This window comes from Leptonotus elevatus, chromosome 8 (assembly GCF_054856555.1).
Source record: "Leptonotus elevatus isolate MCC_2025b chromosome 8, RoL_Lele_1.0, whole genome shotgun sequence".
Classification (NCBI taxonomy): Eukaryota; Metazoa; Chordata; class Actinopteri; order Syngnathiformes; family Syngnathidae; genus Leptonotus; species Leptonotus elevatus.
Window position 1 is genome coordinate 10,941,218 of NC_141246.1, and position 23,283 is coordinate 10,964,500.

Here is a 23,283-nt window from a genome sequence, read left to right on the forward strand (position 1 = left end):
AGTTTCTGGTCATCAAGATTACCTCTAAAATTAAATAATCACTTTGAGACTGAATGATAGTTGTTTTGTCACGGGCCATGTTGTAGTTATTGTTTTTCTTGTAGGGACGTTATGACAGCCCATAATCGTGTAAATATACAATCTCATCATCGTATTTTTACAAATACACATCAAATTGGTGGGTAACTAATTTAGAATTTTGATCGGAAATCAAGTGAAATGGTTGATTCCGCTATTCATTTTCAGCAAAGATGCTTGAAATAAGTCAACATTTGTATAAGTAAAGACAATTTACAATTCGAGTTTTGATTCGAGATTTTTTTCAACTTTGGTTGGCCACATGAATTCATTGGGTGGGCCAGATCTCGCCCCCGGCGTTGTGTTTTACACACTGGACAAAAAGATCGTGTGTCACAAAAAGTAAGCACTGTCAGTATAATCGGCTGACAAAAAATTATGTAAATCAGTTCATATATTAATCATTGAGAAAAACCTTAAATGTAGATGCAATGGTGTACTATGGTTTTTTTGTCTTTATTTTTCTTTATTTCTAAATAAAATTAAATCATATTATTTGAGTGTATTTTAAGCATTGTGTTAATCAGACATTAGTAGTCAACCCTTACTTTCTGGACTCCCCCATTTACTAAATGAGTGTGCTATTGTTTGCAGGCCACGCTGTACAGGGGGGGCTACAGTAGATTCACCCCGTATTAAAGACACTACATTTCCCAGGAGCTCTTGCTGCAAATTAATCTGAAAGCGCTCCATCTGTTGTTGTGAAAGTGGACTGCACCCAGTTTGGACTCAACCACACCAAGTTCCCATCCCAGAGACGTCCCATGTTTTCTTATATACACGGAAATAGAGGAATGCTGTATCAACGACTGATGGGTGGCCTTTACATTCAAAAGAAAAATACTGAGAGAGAAAAAAAAAGAAGGCTAAATCGCCCCCTTCCCTTATTGCACGGCCGTATTATAGTCCCCCCTTCTCAGTCCTTCCGCATTCAGCAGCACAAGACTTGTGATGGAGCCCAGATGTTCTTCCAAAGGCTGTTTCCGTTTACCTTTCAATCTTTTGTCAGACATCTTTGAGAATGACATGCACGCTCAAGCTCGACTGCGGCAGTAGGACGCTAGGAAAGAACTCGCTGATGGATTGTGACTGGATAGTAAATGAGAGGATTCCCATTCTCAGCGTGCGCCGGCGGGCAGAGAGACTGAACATGGCAGCTGCGAGAGACGACTGAAAGCTGAGGGAGGCTTACTAGCACTGGTCCTTACCTCAAGTTTTCTCACTATACAGAACAGGTGAACCTTTAAATTATCATATGCAAATAAATTAGTTTAGAGTCAAAGTTACCAAATTTATAATCATCGGAATTATTTTCACTATTGTATCTTTTGTTTTTTTGTTTTGTTTGTGGCGTCAGCTATACTTTGCTAGCTAGGTTTTGGCCTAATGTTTTCTCTCACAGAATTTGGTAGGATATATGTTTTAAAAAAAAATTAACAATAATAAAAAAAAAAACACTGTTGAGATGACTGAAAAGCTTACTAACTTTCTCTGATCAAGATATGATTTAGTGATTCAACTTGTATTAGGGATAAGGCTTGTATTGCATTACTGTATATTAAGTTTAAAGCATTTTAGCTGCAAACGACTAATTCAGACATGTATGATTGCAAATATATCCAATTATGAGAGACAGCAGCACCTAACAAACTCCACTGTCAATGTTAGTTTTACAGATGCCATGTCCAAATGCAAGATGATGTTTGTTGTGGCAAGGATGCCACCCGTGACAAGGGTTGGTGTCAGTCATAGTTAAGGAAGTTAATTGCAACCGCCTAATGGTGCCGTCTGGAGGGAGAAAAGGAGGTGTTATTAAATGTTTCTGTTCATTTGGGTGTGGCGTCTATGGAGGTTACAATTTGACAAAATAATAACGCTGTAAAGGGATAGTCTTTTTTGAAAATCACCCTAAAATTTTCAGCCATTTTTGCTTCTACTAATTAGTCCGTTTTTGTATGAGATCCTACTAAATCCTCATTAGAATATGTTGAGGCCTTAGGAACCCAAAAGAAGCATCTGTGAAGTCATGTTTTGCCTCTTGGCCATATTCTACATCTCTACACTACGCGCCTCCTGCACAGAATGTGCATGCGCCGCGACACAAAAAGTGCAACACTATGCTGACGGCACTATTTTCAGTTGTTGTTTTTTTTTTCCTTTGAATTTCCTATTTCAAGTATTCTCCATGTAGACATTAGATTCTCCCCTCAGGCTCCATAATTAATGAGCAACTCCAACACTGATTAAGTCTTCCTGAAAAACAAAATAGGTGGTAGTGAGTGAGAGAGAGAGATTCTGTCAAGTTAATAAAATAAAAAAAAGAAGAAGAAATATTTAAATGCAAAACACCTTACTATTGTGCATATTTCTATACTATTGTATTCTATATTTCCAAACGTGGCTTTTTTGGCTTTTTGTTTTTGTTCCAAAGATTTGTAGAAAGCACATTTTTTGGAATATATGTATAAATATATTATGTTTGTTAATGTCATTCTTGATGATCCTATTGCTGACTTTATTTACTTTGTGTTCTTTTTATATCCGCAAGTGTTGTTCCTCCTAAAAGGTGCAAGTTAAATTTCAAGTTTTTGTTTTTTAGTTGAACGTATTGAGAAAATCATACCAAGAGGAGAACTAAAGGTATGCATGTAACACTAGCAGACTGTTGTTTTTGTTTATGGGATTATTTAGCATGATATTTGACCATACATCACAATATACCGAATATTATTTTCCTTATGTCCACATTTTCAGGTGACTTGAATGAGCTGGTCGAAAGCATTACGTTGGTTTATTTCCATGTTGCATTTTGTAAAGCAGATTCTGAACATTTCAAGTGAGCTAATGTGCACACATCAGGTTGTTTTAAATTGTGTGTGAAACCTGGCGGATTTCTTGTACTACGTTTTTCATTTCGTTATTAAATATCTCCATTCAGCTATAGAATGTGTGCAGGACTAAACACAAACAAAAAAAAAGGACTAGCCAAAGATGCTAACGAGTCCTCAGCGCATTCTAGTTAACCAACTGCAAATTCTTCTCAAATGGGTTCAGTCAAGGCATGAACAAATCAGCATGAGCGATTACTTGTCAAAGTCTATAACAAAAAAAAAAAAAAGTAGTTCTGCATGAAACTTGTCTTTCATATTTTACATCTGAGACATTTGCATCTTTCCTAAATGAGCGAACTGATGACTGATGACAGCTAGCGGTCAGGATCTAGAGGATGGATACTAGCATGGTGTGGCAGCCTGGAGGAAAGAAAAAATATGGCAGCTTGATTTTAGTCATGGTTCTCCCGCCACTCTATTCTAGTAACAATTGAAAGTGGCTCCTCGTCATGGTTGCTTTAAGCTCTCAAACCCTCGACCCCAGCCCCACTTTTGACTGCCATTGTTTTTTGTTTTGTTATTGACTGTCCATTTAAAAATGTTTGATATAAAATTGTTTTGTTGTGATATGGCTCTGATGTCTTTTTTCTTATCAATTCAAGCAAAAAATATATATAAGGAAGTGTATTTTAATTCTAAAAGTTGTTTAGTAATTGCATGGCATGGCTGGTGAATGACTCATGCACCAACCAGTTTACTCACCTGGTGGCAAAAAGGCTCACTTTCCCTGTGGAATGAGATAACATTAACACAAGGTTAAAGGTGAAACATCAACAAACTCTAAAAGTCCATTTGCCTCAAATCTACCTTTTTAGATTAACATGAGCCGGAGGACTGAGAATCGACACAGAAATTGGCTGGGTGATGAAATTACTCTTAACATGAATGACAGGTATCAAAAAAGGAACAAAACAGACCAGATTAAAGTTCAATTGTGCATATTTGAAAATGACTAAGCAAAAAAAAAAAAAAAACGTATTTGATGTAAATGATGTCGCATATGAGCGGAAGCACGCGGTTGGGGGTCGCAGTTGCGAGTGTTGAAACGCCGCCAGCAGTGGCCGGAAACGGCGCTGATGTGTAAAACCCGGAAGTACTTAGCATTACCATTGACCTCAAAAGTATGACTCATGGCTTAATATCTCCAGTATTGCTCATTTTCTCCTTGCTCTCCATGGTATCTCTATTAATCTTAAATTTAATTCCCTCTATAATAACGAACTGAGTCACTTATTTCTCCCCATGAATTTTAAGAGGAATTTTTGAAACAAAAGATAGAAGTGAGACTGAGGTGAGATTCTCAAATTTGTTGAATGGTTGGCCATATTTATAGCGCTTCATTTGTTTTCACGTGTGTGGTGGTTAAAACGTGCGTTTTAAACTACGTTTTTTTTAAACGTGCATTTAAAACGTTGAAACGGAGAAAAGCTATGACATGGCTTGTCCCTGGTCTCCGTTTGTGACCCTGCATGTTTGGTATTCATGGCAACAGTGACAGTCTCGACCACCGGGGGGCAGCACACACTCAAATCACCCATTTGGTTAGACATCCAGTATCTACTGTCTGTACGTTAATTTGTGTTCAACTTTATTAGAATTGTTTATTATAATAGATTTATCTCAATATTCAGGCGTCTTTTTAATCATATTGAGTAGAGCATTCATATAGATGTATAAAAAGACACACGCACTTGTTATTTGGGGACATTTATTGACAGTTCTATTCAACTGCAACTCCCATTCCTATGGATGAGACTGTCCAAGTTGCCATTCACATAGTTCGTAAAAATACAAATATATTTCTTCCACAAATAGCTGTACAATAAGAAGAGAGGAGAGTGGTAAAGGCAGGTGAGGATGGGACAGCAGGAGCTGGTAGTGCTCAAGTAAGTGCAAAGTGGTCCTCAGTTGAATTATATTTAATCATGTTTGTATGGTTAACATGTGAATAGTTTTGGATCCACTGGGGCATTTGAAAGTTACCCAAGATCCCATATTGTGCCTAACACCAGGACGATATCAGGTCATGTGGGACAAGTGGCGTTGGGGAAAGTGAAGAGCAGGTGTGAGGTATCGAGCGCGGAGAGGAGCAACGCTTGAGGAGGCCTTCTAGACGATTCCGTATTTGGCCAGGTCACTGAGCTCCATGTCACCGAAGGCTTCCCAAGGGCAGACCACCGTGATGTCTGTGCCCAGACCCTCCATGCCGGGGATGTCGTCCCCGAATCTGTGTGGGCACAAAAGGCGTCACGTCACAGGTACGCACTCGCTCACACACAGGGCTAAGCTTGCTAAAGTGTACTCACCCCTTCTGGCCGGGTTTAGGGGCCTTGCTCTTGAAGGTGCGAGTGGTCCTCTGCTTGAATTTGGGGGGTGCCTTCTTGTCGGCGGGGGTTGCAACTGCTGCGTCTGCCATTGTTATTTTCTGGAAGCACAATATAAGAGGCGCTGAGGTTTTTTTTTTTCTGAGGCTTGGATGATCTCACCTGCAGATTAAGTTTTGAAAGTGCTACACAAGGGCTTTGTCTATTTTTGCACTTGGCCGTCTTTTAAGATTACTCTTCAAGTGAACACCAGATAATCTCCAGTTTACTTCATTCGGAAATGACACTCAAGTCAACACGCATGCATATATTGTGGTTCGTATGCTAGACGGCCAATTTAAATCTGCCTTAATCTGGTTTTCTGATCTTTGTTGTGTCATGTTGAAGGAAAGTTGTCCTGATTTTTCTAAATTTTGGCAAGAGGATTACCACACAAATAACGCTCACGTTTTGAAGCTCCATCTTATTAAGTATAGGACAGCGTAATGTTAAGACAACAAATGTGGTTTTTAGTGTTTTTTGAGTGAAGGTCTGCCATATTTATTGTACAGTATTTGTTCCCTTTAGCTACATGTCAGAATCTTAAGCAGTGTAGTCAAGTGGTGGCAAGTTTACACACCATCCAAATGATCCAATACAACAAAACCTATGACACATCTCTTTGCTCTCTTTCACCAGTTGTGGAGTGATTTAACTATTGAGATTGTTGCGATTGTTACTGTCATTTGTGCAATACATTTCCAAAACAATATAAACTTGTAGCTCAAAATCATTTTCTTATATAGATCAATTATAAGGAAACCTTGAGAATTTCCGCTGAAAATTGTGCAAAGAAGTAGACAACAACTTCAAGAATTTTTTTCTCTCCCCTCCAATTCATTTGTTGACTCCAAGTAAATTACATTGTTTTGAATCAATATGAGAACATTTGTTTAAAAACTTAGTTTGAATCCATTTAAATGGAAACAGGCGGTAAACTTACATGTTGAAAGCCCTGAGACATTTGAAATAGTGTTGTCAAGTTGATTCAACATTGTGTCGAACTAATAAAATATAATTCCATATAACCAATTAGCTTTAAAAGGAAGTACATTAAAACTCAATGCAAGTACATATTTCATCTACTCCCATGTGTGATCAGTATTTGTGCTATAAAAAAAAAAATCCTTATTACTCTTGAATATTTCCGTTGCTGACAAACTACTGCTTATGCCTATCAGCAAAATCGTACAAATGAGTGGCTATGTGAATATGTACAGCATAGTTCATTTACAGTAAGAGCCCCTAAATTTCAGGTTGGGCGCCACTGTGCTCTCAGTTCAATAAATGAAAAAAATAAAATCGTCTTTAAAATAATAGTTATTAATATGAATATATATGCAATTAAACATTAAAAGATGTACAAGAAAAGCAGTACAAGAAAGCCAAATCAGACATAAATAAATAAACATTTTTGCTACTACTGTAACAATCTCAAAGTCCAAATGTCAGTGAATGGAGTTTGCTGCATCGTAAAGGAAGAAGGTTGAGTTCTTACCAGCTGGCGTTTAGCGTCTCGCTTCTTCTCGTCTCGTCACTTTGCGCTTCAGTGCCGTTTGTTCTCCTGGCGTCTCTTTTATATGCTAACTGCTAATCCCTTTTGCACAGGTACACCCTCCACCTCCGTGGTCACAAACAGCATGGTCGCTAATTGGGCTCAGTGCTATTTTAGTGGTCAGAACAAGTGAGAAGATTGAATGTTACATAAGGAAGCACGCGTGACTCAGGAGTGACACTAAACAAAGTTGTTGTTGTTTGTTTGTTTTTGTGTATACGACGGCGTATTAGGGCCATGTATAAATATTTTCAGAGGGCGGGGGAAATATTCAGAGAGAAAAAAATCGCAAATTTCGCACTTCATAAAGTGGCAAATTTGCGACTTTATAAAGCGGCACATTTGCAAGAGAAAAAACAATCCGAAAGTTACGAGAACTACATGTAGCGTATTACTCGAGTGTTTGTGCCAATACTTTTCGGTTAGATTTCCAAACAAGGAGATAGTAATTGCTTTATCAGCGATAAACCATATGATGTTAAACATTCGCTCTTTGAAGCGTTGGGTACGGCCTGCGACAAAGGCGCCTCACTTTGCGAAGGTCCACACCCGGACGACCAAGCATTTAAGTTAATGTGTTAAAATGTATATTTACTTGTACGTTTTTTTTTTCAGAATTGTTATTTACCCGTTCATATTTATTATTATTATTATTATTATTTATTTATTTATTTATTTTTTACAAGTATCCAAGTTGGTGTGTCGAATCTACTGCTCTCCGTCATTTTTTGTTGTTGTACAAGTATCCAAGCTGGTGTGAAGAATCTGCTGCTCTAAGTCATTCACTAGCATTTACCCAAATTATGCTAGCATCTGATTAGTTAGTGTTAGTCAGCTGATAGAGGATCAGGAAGTGTTGTCGCTCTAGCTGCGATGGAAGACGAGTAAAGTTTAAATTTAAGAAGAATCCGTCTACATCCTGTCTTTTCATTTTATAAACAGTGTCCTATTAACCACCAACGAATACTCACACGGTTGGACTATAGCTACGCTACGTGTATTTGTCGTAGGTTTCTGAGTTTTTTCCTCGCAAATTTGCCACTTTATAAACTCAAATTTACGAGTTTTTTCTCTCTTGGAATATTAGTCGTAGGTTAGTATTACTTTCAGTTAGAATTACAGAATAACCTAATTGAGATAATGTACACTAAATTCAAACCTTCAAAAAAAAACATGCAACTTTTAACACCAATCACTTTCATTTGCATGTCTGTTGGGAAAATTCTCTATTGCCATCTAGCATTGGGGAATTGCTTTAATGACGGCTCTTTTAATTTCAGTAAGCTATCATGTTATTATTTTTGAACAGAAATAAAGAATTTCAAACTGATTTCCTCTTTACCCACATGAATCAATCAATCATATACAGGACATACAACCACTAAAACATTTTCTCAACAGCCTTTCTAAGACTGCAAACTATTTCAGTCAATACATAATGCATTTGCTGCAGTGTTATTCCAAGTCCTACATGGACTTGACTAAAATATTGCATCCTCCTTGCCCACGTAAGTCATTTTAATTCAGGGTCCACTTCCACCCAAATTAGATTTTTAAGTGGGCCGGACCAGTATGGCTGTGGCCTAATAAGCTTTAAATAACAACAGGTCAAAAATATTTCAGTTTTTTGTGTATGTGCAAAATATTACACATATCCATCCATCCATTTTCTTATCCGCTTATTCCTCGCATTCAGAAAATATTCCCATTTGATATTATTTTATTGCAGATTAATTAACCAAATGAATCAAAGTCCGCGCAAATGTTTTGCATCAAGTAACAAGCCAAATTTCAGAATGTCATTTAAGTGGTCGTCAGTGTGCCCTCTAGTGGACAAAATTAGCAACAACCGTTATTTTCAGATAAAAACTGCTGTTTGTTCTCTGTCAATCAATCATAATCTCCCCTGACACGAATGTCATGCGTTCTTTCCTTGAAATGTACAATTTGCATGTATGGCCTTTGAGTGTCAACGTTGGAGACAAATATGTGACCTATATTTACCGTTAAACTCTCTCACCCCAACAGCTTGGAAAATTGACAGGAGTCTATGTTTATAACACAGGCATGGTTAAAATAGATCCTGGTTAAAATAGATCCTGGTTGAAAGCTTTGTTAGAATTGCTATTTGTGTCTCCTGAGACAGAAGAGATCAGTGCTAAGTGGGATCACCAAAAGGGGACGCAAGAGAGGTTAGTCAAATCAAAAGACTAAACATACTAACTTGTGTATCATTCGAGTTTGTACATGATCATGAATATTGAGTCATTCAATCAAGAGTGAAGGTCCATTTATGAAGTTCTTCCGCAACTGTTATGAGGTGTAATTTAATATCCAGCCACGTTGACGAACACAAATGTATTATCATCGTTATTAAGTGTATGTTTAATTGTTGTTTTTTTCAACTCTGTGACAGATTTTTTTTTTTTTTAAACAATACTTGTTTTTTTTTCAACTCGGTGACAGAATTATTATTATTTTTAAACAATACATTTTATGTCGTTGAATGCCCATCATGACTTTTGGTGTGCTTTTTGGCTTTTTAAGTTCACAGGTCAGAAACTGGTTGAGCTGCCAACTGACTTGCAAAGTGTTTTGCATCCATCCTGCAAACATTCCAATTTGTCACGAGTCCCACACCTGCTGCGTCAGGAACAGGCTTCAGGATTACTAATACCCGGCAAGAAGGTGAACTGATGGCGTTGTAGGTTGTGTAAGGGCCACGTGAAAAATAGCTGCAGCCAAATTGACAGTAATCCAAAAAGCTGAGGTTTACACGTGTTACATCATGACCTTTTCTCGCTCGCTAACCTCTCAAAAGCTCACGTGTGTCAGTTAGCCTGTTTAGAAGTGTGAAGTACATGCAAGTAAAACAACCTGTCCATGGAGATCAATGTAGTAAAAAAAAAAAAAAAATTAAAAATAATTATTATTATAATATTGAAAACATGGCAATATGAGCAAATGTATTTATGGAAGAAAAAAAAGATTAACAACTCCATTTAAAATCCTACTAATTGTCTCAGCTTTTAAAGACACTGAATATGATGTTATAAACTACATAATAACAACTGAATATTTTTGTACAACTTACTGCAGAAAGTATTTTGTTAGATTCCAATGAAAATCATGTAAAATATTTCAAAATTCTCTTTATTTTTCAAGACAGCATTTTAGAAATGGCTCTTCTGATCGAAAGGGAAAAGTAAAAATAAAATAAAAAATTTAAACTACATTTTATAATTAACACATTTTAGGGGGCGACATTCTAAATTAATGCAACAAATATTACATGACTCTTGATTATGTAATTACAAGGTGATTAAGGTGGTTCAGGCATGTTAACCACTATGTGTTGACCAAATTTGAAACAAGACATTGACATTTATTTGCTTGTTAAATAAATTATTCATTGATTAATTCAGTGAAGAAAAGAAACCTTAAAGAAGAATAAATGAGTTAAAAGTGCATCATAAAGGCAAAATGACAAAGCCTAGCCTATATGTAAGTAAAGAGATCAACTTGTACGTGCGTAATTGGACATGTGACTTGTTGTGTCTATGTTAAAACATTCCTGAGACATATTGGGCATCCATCTGACGACAACTTTTTCACCTGTGACGTGTGTACAGATTCCTGAAGCACTAATTATGTTTGAAAATCCTCCTTCCGAAACCACTCCCACCTCCACGACCTCCTTCGAACATAGGATATAAATGAGTTAAATATCAGGGATGTGTGGTCATCCCCTGAATGTGATTTTTTTTTTTAAAAATGTGATTGTCTATTTAAATTTTTTTGGGGGTAATTTCATAATCAGAGCTTTCATAGCATATTAAATGTAAAGATAGCCCATATGTTTTTTTAAATAAATAAATAAAACAACAGCAATGAACTTCACCTTGTATGAAATATTCTTTGTGCCAGTAAAACATAAATCAATTACTCCTCCCTAGCTTTGGGCCAATTAAAATCTTTGATGATTGTGATGCGTCATCACATAGACATCCCCACAATAAATAAATAAGTAAATAAATAAATAAATGGTTTATTATTACAGGAGGTGAATCGTATTTTTTCCAAGAACGAAAGGTATATTTTTATGGGACTAAAGTCACAGTTTTTAGAAAATAGTTGTTTGACAAGAATAAAAAGTGTAATATAAGATTATGCATTTTTTAGATTATTATTTTTTTTAATTCTGACTTTCTTTCTTGGCTAAACTTTGATTTTAATATCCTATAATGTTGCGACTTTATCTTGGAAAAATGTAAGATTGTTGTCATAGCGTTGCAACTTTTCATACCATTGTTTTTGATTTTGTGGCCTTTTAGGTAAATGCACACGGTGAAATTCATCTTTGTTTTATGTTAAAATTGCTAGCAAACTTCAACTGGGAGTGGCATTAATCAGCTGAAGCCTTTTTAAAGTATTCTTCAAAATCTGCTGCTTGTTTGGAAGCAAGATGAGTTCACTGCCACCATACAGAGCACAAATCTCACATTTTTACTCACGTCAAAGCAAAAAAAAAAAAATCCGGTGCCTGCGAGTAACCCCTGACTCCGACTTTGTTTATTTCAAGACATGATGTCACAACAACCAAATTATGTAAGGGATTAGCATCTATATGGGTGGCCTTGGTTCCTTTCAGCCATGTGCTTGTTAGTCAACAAATGCATGTTTACTGCTGTTAAGTAGCAACAGCAGTCGTAGTAAGGCTTTTATGACTACAAACCAGACAAGTGGATGATTTAGCTTTAAAGTGGTGGTTGTTCTTCATTGCAGCTGGTTTGCCGATCTGCGGTCAGCCACATTCAGTGCCACTCCCCCCCCCCCCCCCAGTGCATCAAGCACGATCGCCAGTTTGTTTTTGCTTTATTACAACATTCATCCGTGGTTCTGGGACTTACTACTATAATTAAGTGAAAGCCTGTTTATGTGTATGCAGCAATACGTGAACCTTATAAAAACATTTCTTTATCAGGTGTGGAATCTAGTCGAAAGCATCACATTTGAGCCTCTATAGAGTAAACATGGACTCATTCACTGCCATTGACGGCTATAGACATCAAAAATTCATTTGAACTATTTCTATTAGTTAAAAATGTTTTTCCACTTTTGCTAACAAGAGTATGAAAAACCTAGAAAATTTAGAACAGATTAATCGTTAGTTAACTAGTGAAGTCATGTGATTAATTACAATTAAAGATTGTAATCGCCAACGGGCCTAATAAAAAAAAATACAAATAAGGGGCATTTAATCGTAATTAATCGCATGGTAATTTTATATCTGTCATAAATGTACAATAAAAGAAATTCTAGGTTTTCATAAAAAAAATGAATATATTTTTTTTTAACTAATAGAAATACTTCACATGATTTTTTTGACGACTATAGTCGTCAATGGCAGTGAATGAGTTAATATGGTATTTGAGGAATACAAAATATGCAAATGTTTCCATTCATTTTCATCCATCTCAGGGAGCTGAAAATGTATCCACCACTGCCCCCTGCTGGTGACTTAAATCAACATTAAAGTGCCCTCGTGTTTCCGTAAGGGTTCGTCAAAACAGTTTTAATGGTTCTCTAACCGTTCTTTTTTATTTTCTTGTTGCAAAGAAATTTTCAACATGGTCAAAACATTTCCCTTGCGAGTCGCGACAAAAACAAAACATTAAAACTGTAACACACAAAACCCCCACAATTTTTAGCTAACTCATTAGTGTTTTGGATTGACATCATAATTCAAGTAATTTGGGCAACAATATGTAAGTTGTCATCATTTTTGAGTCACACGCCTGTCTTACGATGACACGTAATCCAATGTCCCCGCACCCAAACTTATCAGGAACAGCTGGCTGGTTCCCAAGAAACCTCCTATCAAAACATACCACCACCCGTACCAACCGCCGCAGCAGCAGTCGCCACGAGGTAACACTTCAAGTCGTCAGGCTGCAAAGTTTTTGAAAAGCCCACTGGACCTCTGAAAATACAGGAAAAATGCTGATTGGGCTGTTCTTCTTCGTCCTGGCGTCTTGCGTCTCTGCTGAAGAGAAAGGTAGCTTCTCTCACCTCACAATAGAAGTGACTTTAACCTGTTTTTTTGTTTGTTTCACATTTTTAACACTGCTGGTACATTAACATGACAATAACTGACTTAAGTGTTCGTGTTTTTGTAACGTTTTACGTACACACCCATTTACTCGCTAGCTAGCTAATATGCACGCTAGGCTAGTAGTTGGAGATGTCTTTTTGTAAAGAAAGACTTGAGTGTATGTAATAGGTCTCTGAATTTAATATTTTGTTAATTATAATCAATTACTTGGCTGATCAGATGAGCAACACAGTAAATATGCACTTTCCTGCAGAGGTGTTATCAAGCTCTTGAAAAAACGGTGGAAGGAACGATACCTAATCTTTATCCGTGACAACCAAGTTCGTCGCCTTTAAAACATTTAAAATCTTCAAAAAAAAAGTTGACAGTATTGATTAAACAATAGCATCATCGTGTGACTTATACAACAGAATTTGTGCTTTTTTTTCCTTTCTTTTCTTTCTCCTTCTTAGATGCAATGCTTCCGAGGTTAAACGACACCAAAGCCGCAGAGGCCTTTATCAACTCTGCTGAAGTGGTGGTGATTGGATTCCTGGAGGTCAGTAAAACCAGACGGACATTTTAAAACAACACCATTTTATGAGTCATTGTCTTAGAATAGAAAAGGCAAATTCCGAGACGACGAGAACTCCAAACATTGAGCCCTGTGTTTGCATGTCTGATGGAGAATATTCTTGAAAGAGGGACAGCGTGGTCCTTTCCAAGTTGCCCCGCCTTTGGCATGGCTGCAGTGAGGTCAGAGGTTGACTGGTTGGTTGTCTGATTCACTGCGCGCCCTCTGGCTGTCCTCCGCATGCGGGGGACGACGGTCGGCCACTTGACAGGAAGTACACATGTGAAGGCTCGTGGGAGAAGCTCTGTTAAGTCCCTAGTAAACAACAGTAACGAGGGTTCGAGGGAATAACAAAATCGCTTGTACCCATGTATGAACTCATATTTTTATTGGCTTTCCTGAGTTTTAAAATAAATTCCCAGGGAGTGTGTAATAGTGCCTCCAAAATAGCCGCCATTTATTGTCTGCGTTCATTCCTGCATTTTTTTCTTCCTTCCGTGATTTCTGTTACGGCCACGTTCACGTTTTCAGTTGCATTTTTCTTTTTGGTTTGGAGGGAAAAAAAGAACTTAACAGACTCCGACGGGCTTCGACAGTTTAAGTGTGTCCAGAAATTCTCTCGTCGCCTGTCCCTTTTTACATTCAGCATGTGGGAATGAAATGAGGATTCCAGATGAATGTAAAAGCTAAAAAAAAAAAAAAAAAGTTAACCTTTATGAATGTAGCGATAAGTTTAAACCATCAATTACAATATAAAGTAAAACAGTTTTCATCGTTCATCTTTTCACTTTCTATATGTATATCCACTTTATTATTAACGTAATCAGTGTTGTGCTAAAATTTTAAATAATAATTTAATATAATTGAATACATATGATGTAAACAATATTGCACATCTTCTTAACCCACATGCAAATGTGTGCTATACTTTATTGTGCTTGGGCTTTATTTCATGTTTCCTTGTTTAATTTCTCCTTGAAGGGTTAAGTATGTAAATGCATGTACTGTATGTGTTTACATATATGTACACTATTAACACTATCTACACCAAGGTTATTTTAAAACTAACGAAAAAACTATTTTGTTAACGAAATGAAATAAAATAAAATAAAAACTAAAATGCTTTTTAAAAAACGGAAACTAACTGAAACTACATTTTATGTTTACAAAACGAACTATAATTATAGCAAAAATGTTTTTTGTTTTAGGTAATTAAGTTAATGCATGAGCCTTTGGGGATGATTTTAAATGTGATTTTAAGTAGATTTATTTTGATTTTAACCGGAATAAGGACGTTTGAAAGTGTGTCACACAAAAGTGACGTCATCTAGAAGCAGCCAATAGAAAAGCACCTTCAGATGACATCACCCCATGGTAATTTTTAAATATTGCGCACAAGTAATACACTTTTTTTTTTTTTTAACTATAACTAATACTGAAACTAACTAAAACTAAACTAAAATTAAGCAGTTATGAAATAATTAAAACTGATCAAAGCTAACAGAACCACCCTGAAAACTAATGAAAACCAACTCAATTAAAAAAAAACAACCTCAAAACAAAATGAAAACTAACCAAAATGAAAAATTCCAAAACTATAATAACCCTGATCGACACATATTTTTTTCATATCCATTCATAGCCATAAAAGGCAGAATGTCATCGTGTCTTAATATTGTAAACGTTACCAACCACTTGACCCTTGAATAAGAATTATGAGTATTCAGACAACAATAAATAAATACCTACAGTATTTGAGATTTTGCATTTCAATACTGTTTGTCAGTGCAACATTCAGTGATGTGATCCTTGTGTTTGTAAAATAAAAAAAATACATAAAAAACTGTGACACTGTAGGGAGAAGAGAGTCACGGCTACAAAGAGCTTGTGGAAGCATCAAAGCGGGTGGATTCCGTCTCGGTGGCCGTTTGTGGTGTGAAAGAGGTGTGGGCTGACTATGGCATTAAATCACACACCGTCACAATTTTCAGAAAGGTACCGTCACTGCACTATTCTAGAGTGAACAGCATGTTTGTGATGATGATGATGCTCAAGTATGTGTTACGTCCAGGCCGATAACCATCAAGAGAACCTCGAGATTGCAGAAGACGAGAAGATCAAGGCTGACGGCCTTGTGAACTTCATCACTGTGAACGAGGTCCGCTACGTGACGGAATACAACCAAGTGGTGGGTCCGCCTGCAAAGTGCCGAGTTGAGCGTGCTTTTGACGACTTTTGGCTTTCCCTAATACTGCTTCTTTTTTTTTTTTTTTTTAAGAGCTCAGTATTGTGTGTGTGTGTGTGGGTGAGTATGTGTATGTGCGTGCGTGCGTGCGTGCGTGCGTGCGTGCGTGTATTTGTTAGCTCACCAGAAAACCTATTAGAAAAAATCTCATACCGTTCACCTAAACCGAACACCAGGAGACCCGAGGGAACCAAAGAAAACCAAGGAAGGTGAAATCCAGCACCGACCAGACACCCCCCACCAGAACTCCTCCCCAGCCCAAGAAACATCCAGACCCCAACAAATCCAAAAAACATAAAATCAGGGAGGCCTCAAGAGACCAAAGGAGAGACCGAGAAAAGGAAGGAAGGACAGACGAAGCCGCGTGAGATCCGCAGACACCAGCCTCCACCGATTCAATAACCTGAGGAGGAAACAGATTGTGTCTGAGTTTCGGTAGATGCTGGTGTGGTGGATCTGGCATGCATGAAAATCTCCACCAAAGAGGGGAGCCGTCGACCCCCGCCGGAACAGAGCAAGCGCAACACCTCAGGGCCCCCCAGGCCGCGGCAGCGCCAAAGGACGACCCCCGGGCCCCGCCAGGGCCACCGGCCGGAGAGCAAACCCAGGATGCGGGGGGGGGGCGGGTACACGGACAGGGGACCGCAGCACTGCTCTATACTGCGGCCTCCAACCGATGGCACCCCCACAAGCCCCCCCTCCCCACAAGTTGTGTGGTGTATTAAAATTGGAGGGGAGTTGTAGGGTGAAGACGGTGTTTCCACCCTACCCCACCCCCCAAAGTGTGTTATGTGCCCTATATGTCTATAAAAGTGTATTGTGCAAACCTAGTGTAGTGAGTTAAGAAGAGTGACCAGCGGGGCCCTCCCCAACCGGGCGGGGGCAGGAGGCGCACCGGCCCACCAAGCCCCCACCCACCCCACCAGGACCCCGGCGGGCATATGGGACCCGTCCGGCGGGGCGATAGGGCTCGCCCCCCGGATACTGGGTCCCGCCCGAGGTGCCAGGACGCCCACTGGAGCGGGGCAGGCACGACATCAAACCCCAGCCACCCCCGCCGGCCCCCGTAGCACCGAGACCCGGGCCATGGATGGAGCCCCTGCCCCAGGGGAGGGGAAGGAAGGCGTACCGGGGAGGGGGAAGGGAGGGGGGAAGGAGACGACAAGAAGGGCAGGGGGCAGCGGCAGGGACGCAGAGAGAGGGGGAGAGGAGGAGGAAGGGTGACGAGGGAGAAGGGACAGGGAGGCGGAGGACGGGCGGGGAGAGGCGAGGAGGGAGAGGCAGCAAGGGGGAGGAAGGGGGAGGGGAGAGGGAACCACCGGGCACCCCGGTGGCCCACAGGCCCCGAACCGCGTCGCCGGGCCCAGAGCGACGGACCGCGCCGGAACGGCGCCGCCCCCGACACCAGGGAAAGCCCCGCAACGCAGCACCCCCCAAGAGACCCAGGGAACGGCCAAGACGCAGCCGCCACCCAGCAGCCAACAGAGGGGCAGACCCGCCCACGCCCAGCCAGGGGGGACAGCACCCACAGAATTAACCCACTGGCGTGCCGTGAATCCGAATATCAACCCCTGGTGCCCATCGGAGGTGAATCCGCTCGATCCCGCTGGCAGCAGCCGGGTTTCTGACTATAGAAACACAACCATTAGTTACAAATTGCCTAATACAGAAACATCAATGCAAGTTATAACGCTGCTGTGGCTCTCGCTAACAGGCAGAATTAAGATCCAAGTTTAGGTTAAAAAATTCTATATACGTAGACCATGTTTCTTTAAATTTTGACATTTGGTTTTTATTTGAGGCAGATATTTTTTCCATTAAAATATGATTTATGAGGAGGTTAGACCATTGGTCGATATTCAAAGTTTGTTTATTTTTCCAGTTAACAAGAATTGTTTTTTTTGCGATAGTAAGGGCTACAAGTATAGATTGAAATTGTTTATGTGGTAAGTCAATTGTTGTTAAGTCACCTAGCAAACACAAGTTTGGAGAGAACGGTATCCTACAGTCCAAGACAGCGGAAAGTTTTTCTAAGACTTTAGTCCAGAAACACATAACCGGAGTACATAACCATAAAGCATGAAAATAAGTGTCTGTAGTGTTTTGTAAACACTGGAGACAAATGTCGGAGTCTGAGAGTCCCATTTTCTTCATCATATATTGAGTAATGTATGTTCTGTGAATAATTTTATATTGGATAAGTTGTAAATTTGTGTGTTTTGTCATTTTAAAAACATTTTCACAAACTTGAATCCAAAAGACAGATTCCGGAGCTATAGACAAGTCTGTTTCCCATTTTGAGATGGGTAAAGACGTTTTATCAGTATATGAAAGTAACTTATATATTTTTGAGAGTTTTTTTGTTGTTGTCGGAGAAAGCTTGGTAATATCTTTAGCTAAAACAGGCGGTTGGAGCGTACCCTGGAGTGTTGGAATTTGTTTCTTTATCATACTTTTAACTTGCAAATAATGTAAAAAGTTTCCGTTTTTTATTTTATATTTTTGGAGCAAGGATGTATATGATATAAACATATTATCTGAGAAGAGATGGTGGAGATGTGTAATTCCTTTCTGCTCCCACACATTCAAATAAAACGATTGGTTGTTAATTTGAAAGTCGGGGTTATGCCATAGGGGAGAAAGCCCGCTGGGCTCCACTTGGGCTTTTGTCATTTCTAGTGCCTTCCACCAGGCAGTCAGGGTGGTGGAAATCATTGGATTTTTAAAGCAGTTATGTCGCTTAATCGATGTTGTAATAAAGAGTAAATCTAAGAGTCTGAGGTTATTACAATCCTTCTGTTCTAGTTCCAGCCAACAGTTAGTATCTCTATTGGGTTGTGCCCATAAAATAATATATTGTAGCTGGTTGGCTATATAATAGTGCATAAAATTTGGTGCCTCTAGACCTCCTTTGGATTTATTTTTCTGAAGAGTAGATAGACTAATCTTTGCTTCTTTTTTTTTTCCAGTAAAATTTTGTAACGGCTGAGTCCAACAACTGGAACCAGTTAGCCGTAGGTTTAAATGGAATCATTGAGAAAAAATAGTTTATTTTGGGTAAAACTTTCATTTTAATAGTGGCTATTCGTCCTATTAGAGAAATAGGAAGATTATTCCAGCGCTCCAAGTCACTATAAATGCTATCCAGAAGTGGAGTGAAATTTAAATGAACTAAATCAGTTAATTTAGGTGAGATTTTTATGCCTAAGTATTTTAAATTACCTATAGGAAATGAGTAGTATGGGTACTAATACTGCTTCTTTCTCCTCAGACAGCTGTGGGCATCTTCAACTCAGAGGTGAAGACGCACCTGCTGCTCTTTGCCAACAAGGGCCGCAAAGAATATAAGGAGCTAAAGGAGAAGTTGGCGGCTTTGGCGCCAGAGTTCACCGGCAAGGTGAGAATCGAATAAAGACACAAAGAGTGTTGACTTTCATTTTGTATTTTTGAAACAATTTTCCTTTCCGAAAGTGCAGGAGATGAAAATAATATTTTCCAGGGTAAAAGTTTGCCGTCATAAAACATTTACAACTATTATATCAGGTCACGTTTTAAGCAACACTTTAATATTTATACAAGGGTAAAAACATGTCAACTACACTCTAAAAAAGAGAATTGTTGAACCAATTTAAGATTACAAATTGAATTGTTGACTAATTTAAAAAAAATCACTTCAATTGGTAACGCACGATTGAATTAAATTAATCCAAAATTAATCCAAAGTGAATATATTAAATTTAATGAACTGATAATTAATTAAACTTAATATATTCCCTTTGGATTAATTAAATTCAATCGTGTATTACCAATTGAAGCAATTTGGCCAACAATTCAAGTTGTAATCTTAAATTGGTTCAACAATTCTCTTTTTAGAGTGTACAGTACTGTATATTCACAACCCTGACTTTATTTTAGCCGTATCGTACTGAGCAACCCACGCAGAGATGGTTTTTACTACTTTCCTATTTTTCAATCAATTCCATCTCTGCTAGTCAATCAATCAAATAAAAAGATGATTTAATAAGCACTAACTAATATATGAAAACTGTACATTTATGTTTATTAATTTGCATTTTAATAAAGTGTTTTTGAACAAGGTGCCCTGAAAACATAAATTACATGAAATATTGCAAAACCACAAAGAAAATGTGAGCTGTTTACCGCTTTGCATTTTACTGAGGAACTTGGGCCCTATTTTTGTGCCCGCCGCAAGTCTAGCGCAACGCGTCGCCTACATTTGTGGACTTTTCTTTCTTTTGGTATTTTTGTAGACAGGTGCAGATATAAAAGGGCATTTGCTACGTTTTGCCGGACTCACTGGAGTCCATGCTGGAGATTGGCGCACACAAAGTACGTTTAGAAGGAACTTGCAAGAAGATTTCCACTTGCGGATGATGTAAAGTTAGCCGCTGTGAAGTGGGCACTCGGAGGCCGCCTTCTACCCCCAATTGCGCAGCCGTGTGCGGTCATGGGGGTGTTTTTAAAAATATATTTGGTCACCAAATTGTCAGGTGCGCCGGAGGCGAGTAATAGAAAATGCCCTCAGTCTACCGGCGAGACGCAGCGCGGTCTACCAAATTCACAAACACGGTAAACTAGACTTGCCCCGTACTTGGTATTCTGGCTTCCTCCTACATTCCAAAAATAATGCATGTTAGATTCTGAATACTCTCGATTGTTCAAAAGGGTGAATGCTTGTTTGTTTGTATGTGACCTGTGATTGACTGGCGACCAGCCCCGGGTGTACTCAGCCACTCGCCCAAAGTCAGCCGGGATAGGCTTCAGCTCACCCTTGGATGGGATGTATGATTACATTCCAAATGATAGGACTTAACTCATTCAATGCCATTGACGGCTATAGACGTCAAAAATTCATTTGAACTATTTCTAGTTTAATTTTTTTCCACTTTTGTTAACAAGAGTATGAAAACCTAGAATTTTTTTATTGTACATTTAGAACAGATATAACATTTATGATTAATCGCCAGTTAACTATTGAAGTCATGCGATTAATTACAATTAAAAAAAAATATCGTCTGACTTATCAAATTTGTAATCTTTTTTTATTTAACTCACGATTAATCAAAATTTTGGTCTGTTCTAAATGTACAATAAAAAAAAAAATTCTAGGTTTTCATACTCTTGTTAACAAAAGTGGAAGAAAAAAAAGTGAAACCAATAGAAATAGTCCAAATGAATTTTTGACGTCTATAGCCGTCAGTGGCAGTGAATGGTGTTCCATTGAGCTTCAACATTTATGACTCTAACAAACAAACCAAACTGTCTTGAAGTTCTTGTTCGTGCTCATCAACGGTGCTGAAGATTCCAACTTCCGCTCCTTGCGCTACTTTGGACTCAAATCGGGCGACCTCCCACGTGTCGGGATCTACGACGGCGACGCCGACATGAAGTGGCTGCTGCCCGAGGGAGACGTTTCTACTGAGCGTGTGCGAGACTTCTGCAACTCTTTCTTGAGAGGGGAACTGAAGGTGAGAAGCCGTTACAAATAAGGTCATCTGAACCCTTGCCAAGTGTAAAAATCGTGAAGTTCAACCTGCTAGACCAATAAGTTCCCCTTGAATATTTTTATGCAATATGCAAATATAAAGTGCCACATTGTCCCGCTGGGTTATTCAGAGTGCCTCTAAAATGGAGACCTGCGCATCATCTGTTTCTTCCTCTACTTTTCTACTTTAATTTGGCAAATGGCAAATACTTTTTGGCGCAGTACTTTCTTTAGCATCCTCTACGGGCGTGCATCTCTCCAACAGAAGACAATTCAATACACATCTGGATATATGTACGTACGTTACGATTCAAGAACGGTACATTTTCAAGTGGAATCATTCCATTTAGTTTGAATCAGTGGAATTCGTGATTCCATTCGGTATGGTAAGCCTTTAACTTTTGTTATATTTATTAATATTCAGAATGCCCTTAAATGATTACATTTTGCCCCTCGAATTTGAGATAGTGTGAGTAAATTTTTCATTTTCATAATTTTTTATTTTGACACATACATGAATTTGGCATATACAGTAAATAGACAAAAGTATCCAAAAAACTTCTTCATCAGTGAGTTAATCACTCAGGAGTTAAACTAGAGCACTTCCCCCTGATTTATATATATATATATTTTTTTTTTACCTTACCTTAGTTTTCTACAATTCCAGCCCTCCATTTGTGTGAGAACAGGTTTTTAGGACAAAATAGAGTCAAATTCCTACGTACAGCCTCCAACATCCTATAAAAATCGTAACCAGAAGTGTAGAAGCTGTTTTAACTGCAAAGGCAAACGCAACGCCATATCCCCCCCCACCCGCGATTTTACTTTCTGCTTTTGTCCATGTTCATGCTCACAAAATTAAATTACAAGCGGTGTCATAAAAGTTCCAGGACTGCTGTAACCAAAGATATATAATGTTTCAAATCCAAACTACAAACTAAAAGTGTTCCCCTTCAAAGAAGTTGCCCCGGAGGCTAATGCACTTCCTCGGCATATCTTCCGGGGTTTCCCGCAGCTTCGTCATCACGGCCATCTTGATGCTGCGCGAGTAGGCAGGTTGTTCTTTTCAGCCCGGAACTGTCGGATGCTCAGGGCATTGTCATGGCGAAGCAGTTCCGTTCATCTGCCCACGTTGAAGGACAGAACTTTTCGGACACATCTCGTATTTAGCCCAGCGAGTTACATCATGAGCTACCTCTTGTTATTTGGCTGTACTTGATAACAATCACATGTTGAATTGTGGGTAACAAGGAGATTTTCTGTACTTTTCAGGAAGTGAAACAGGCCGGCGAACAGCCCAAAACAGAGCTCTAATGCTGTTAAAAGATGTGAATCGATGATATTGTTGTAAAGCGAATTCAGTAAAAAACAATAAACGTTCTCCTGGTGAGTCTTCTTTTGTTGCCAACAGCGCGGGAACCTTCGCGGCATCCACAGCTGCGCGTCTACCCGTTGTGTGTCTTGTTTTGTTTTGTCTGTTTATGCCAGCGAGAGTCCGTCTGCGGTCTGCTTCGCTGACCGCGTGTCGGCGGCCACAAGCTGCAGACAGGCTGGCACGCTTTGTCAGTCTGTCCGCAAATGTCACGGTCGCGACCACAACACGACCGCCTCAGCGAGAGTGACACACAGCAGAGCAGGAAGACACGGGATGCTCTAGACTGTGGTCAAAGGTCATCCCCATGTTACTTTAGAATGAAGTGAATGTTGATAAGATTAAACACATCATTTGGGCGCGAAAATAGCATCCATCCATTCATTTGCTATACTATTATACTCAGGGTTGGGGAATCCAGACAGTAAAAACCCTGAAACTAATTAGGCTTTGGCCACAGGTGCTTCTACTCAACAGGTGAAGACGAGCTCGTTGAGTAGAAGCGCCTGTGGCTAAAGCCAATTTGTGGCTAAAGCCAATTTGTGGCAGGGTTTTTACTCTCTGAACCTGGATTTCCAAATCCTGATTATACTGTATAAATGTAC

General features: G+C 39.0%; 3 protein-coding genes across 7 annotated transcripts in view; 2 read left to right on the top strand and 1 right to left on the bottom strand.

Moving 5' to 3' along the window:
• Positions 1 to 3,536, top strand: part of rbfox2 (RNA binding fox-1 homolog 2) — a 41,350-nt gene extending 37,814 nt beyond the window's left edge. For all 4 annotated transcript variants that reach the window (XM_086083745.1, XM_086083742.1, XM_086083743.1 and 1 more), the window contains one exon: positions 673 to 3,536. In XM_086083745.1, coding sequence (XP_085939871.1) covers positions 673 to 717 — 45 coding nt within the window. In that variant the 3' untranslated portion in view covers positions 718 to 3,536. The remainder of the gene's footprint in view (positions 1 to 672) is intronic.
• A 1,336-nt stretch (positions 3,537 to 4,872) lies between these two features.
• Positions 4,873 to 6,978, bottom strand: LOC147169733 (retinal cone rhodopsin-sensitive cGMP 3',5'-cyclic phosphodiesterase subunit gamma-like). Its single transcript, XM_086083749.1, has 3 exons — positions 6,831 to 6,978; positions 5,276 to 5,394; positions 4,873 to 5,196 (listed from the first exon to the last, which is right to left on the bottom strand). The coding sequence occupies exons 2-3, from the start codon at positions 5,383 to 5,385 to the stop codon at positions 5,079 to 5,081; spliced, it is 228 nt and encodes a 75-aa protein (XP_085939875.1). The 5' UTR covers positions 5,386 to 5,394; positions 6,831 to 6,978; the 3' UTR covers positions 4,873 to 5,078.
• Positions 4,975 to 22,686, top strand: erp27 (endoplasmic reticulum protein 27). Of its 2 annotated transcripts, none has more exons than XM_086083748.1 (8): positions 4,975 to 5,227; positions 12,736 to 12,945; positions 13,455 to 13,540; positions 15,413 to 15,550; positions 15,627 to 15,743; positions 19,072 to 19,197; positions 21,092 to 21,289; positions 22,579 to 22,686. In XM_086083748.1, exons 2-8 carry the CDS (start codon positions 12,888 to 12,890, stop codon positions 22,618 to 22,620), a joined length of 765 nt encoding a protein of 254 aa, XP_085939874.1. In that variant the 5' UTR covers positions 4,975 to 5,227; positions 12,736 to 12,887; the 3' UTR covers positions 22,621 to 22,686. The 2 variants fall into 2 exon arrangements, with proteins under 2 accessions (XP_085939874.1, XP_085939873.1); XM_086083747.1 differs by lacking the exon at positions 4,975 to 5,227 and adding an exon at positions 8,863 to 9,575.
• The last annotated feature ends 597 nt before the right edge of the window (positions 22,687 to 23,283 follow it).

Excerpts from the sequence above, each read along its gene's own strand:
- erp27 (XM_086083748.1), top strand. The coding sequence starts at position 12,888 with ATGCTGATTGGGCTGTTCTTCTTCGTCCTGGCGTCTTGCGTCTCTGCT. Across the intron at positions 13,541-15,412 it reads TGGTGATTGGATTCCTGGAG|GGAGAAGAGAGTCACGGCTA; the intron begins GTCAGTAAAACC and ends GTGACACTGTAG. Across the intron at positions 19,198-21,091 it reads CGCCAGAGTTCACCGGCAAG|TTCTTGTTCGTGCTCATCAA; the intron begins GTGAGAATCGAA and ends ACTGTCTTGAAG.
- LOC147169733 (XM_086083749.1), bottom strand. The coding sequence starts at position 5,385 with ATGGCAGACGCAGCAGTTGCAACCCCCGCCGACAAGAAGGCACCCCCC. Across the intron at positions 5,197-5,275 it reads CCTAAACCCGGCCAGAAGGG|ATTCGGGGACGACATCCCCG; the intron begins GTGAGTACACTT and ends GTGCCCACACAG.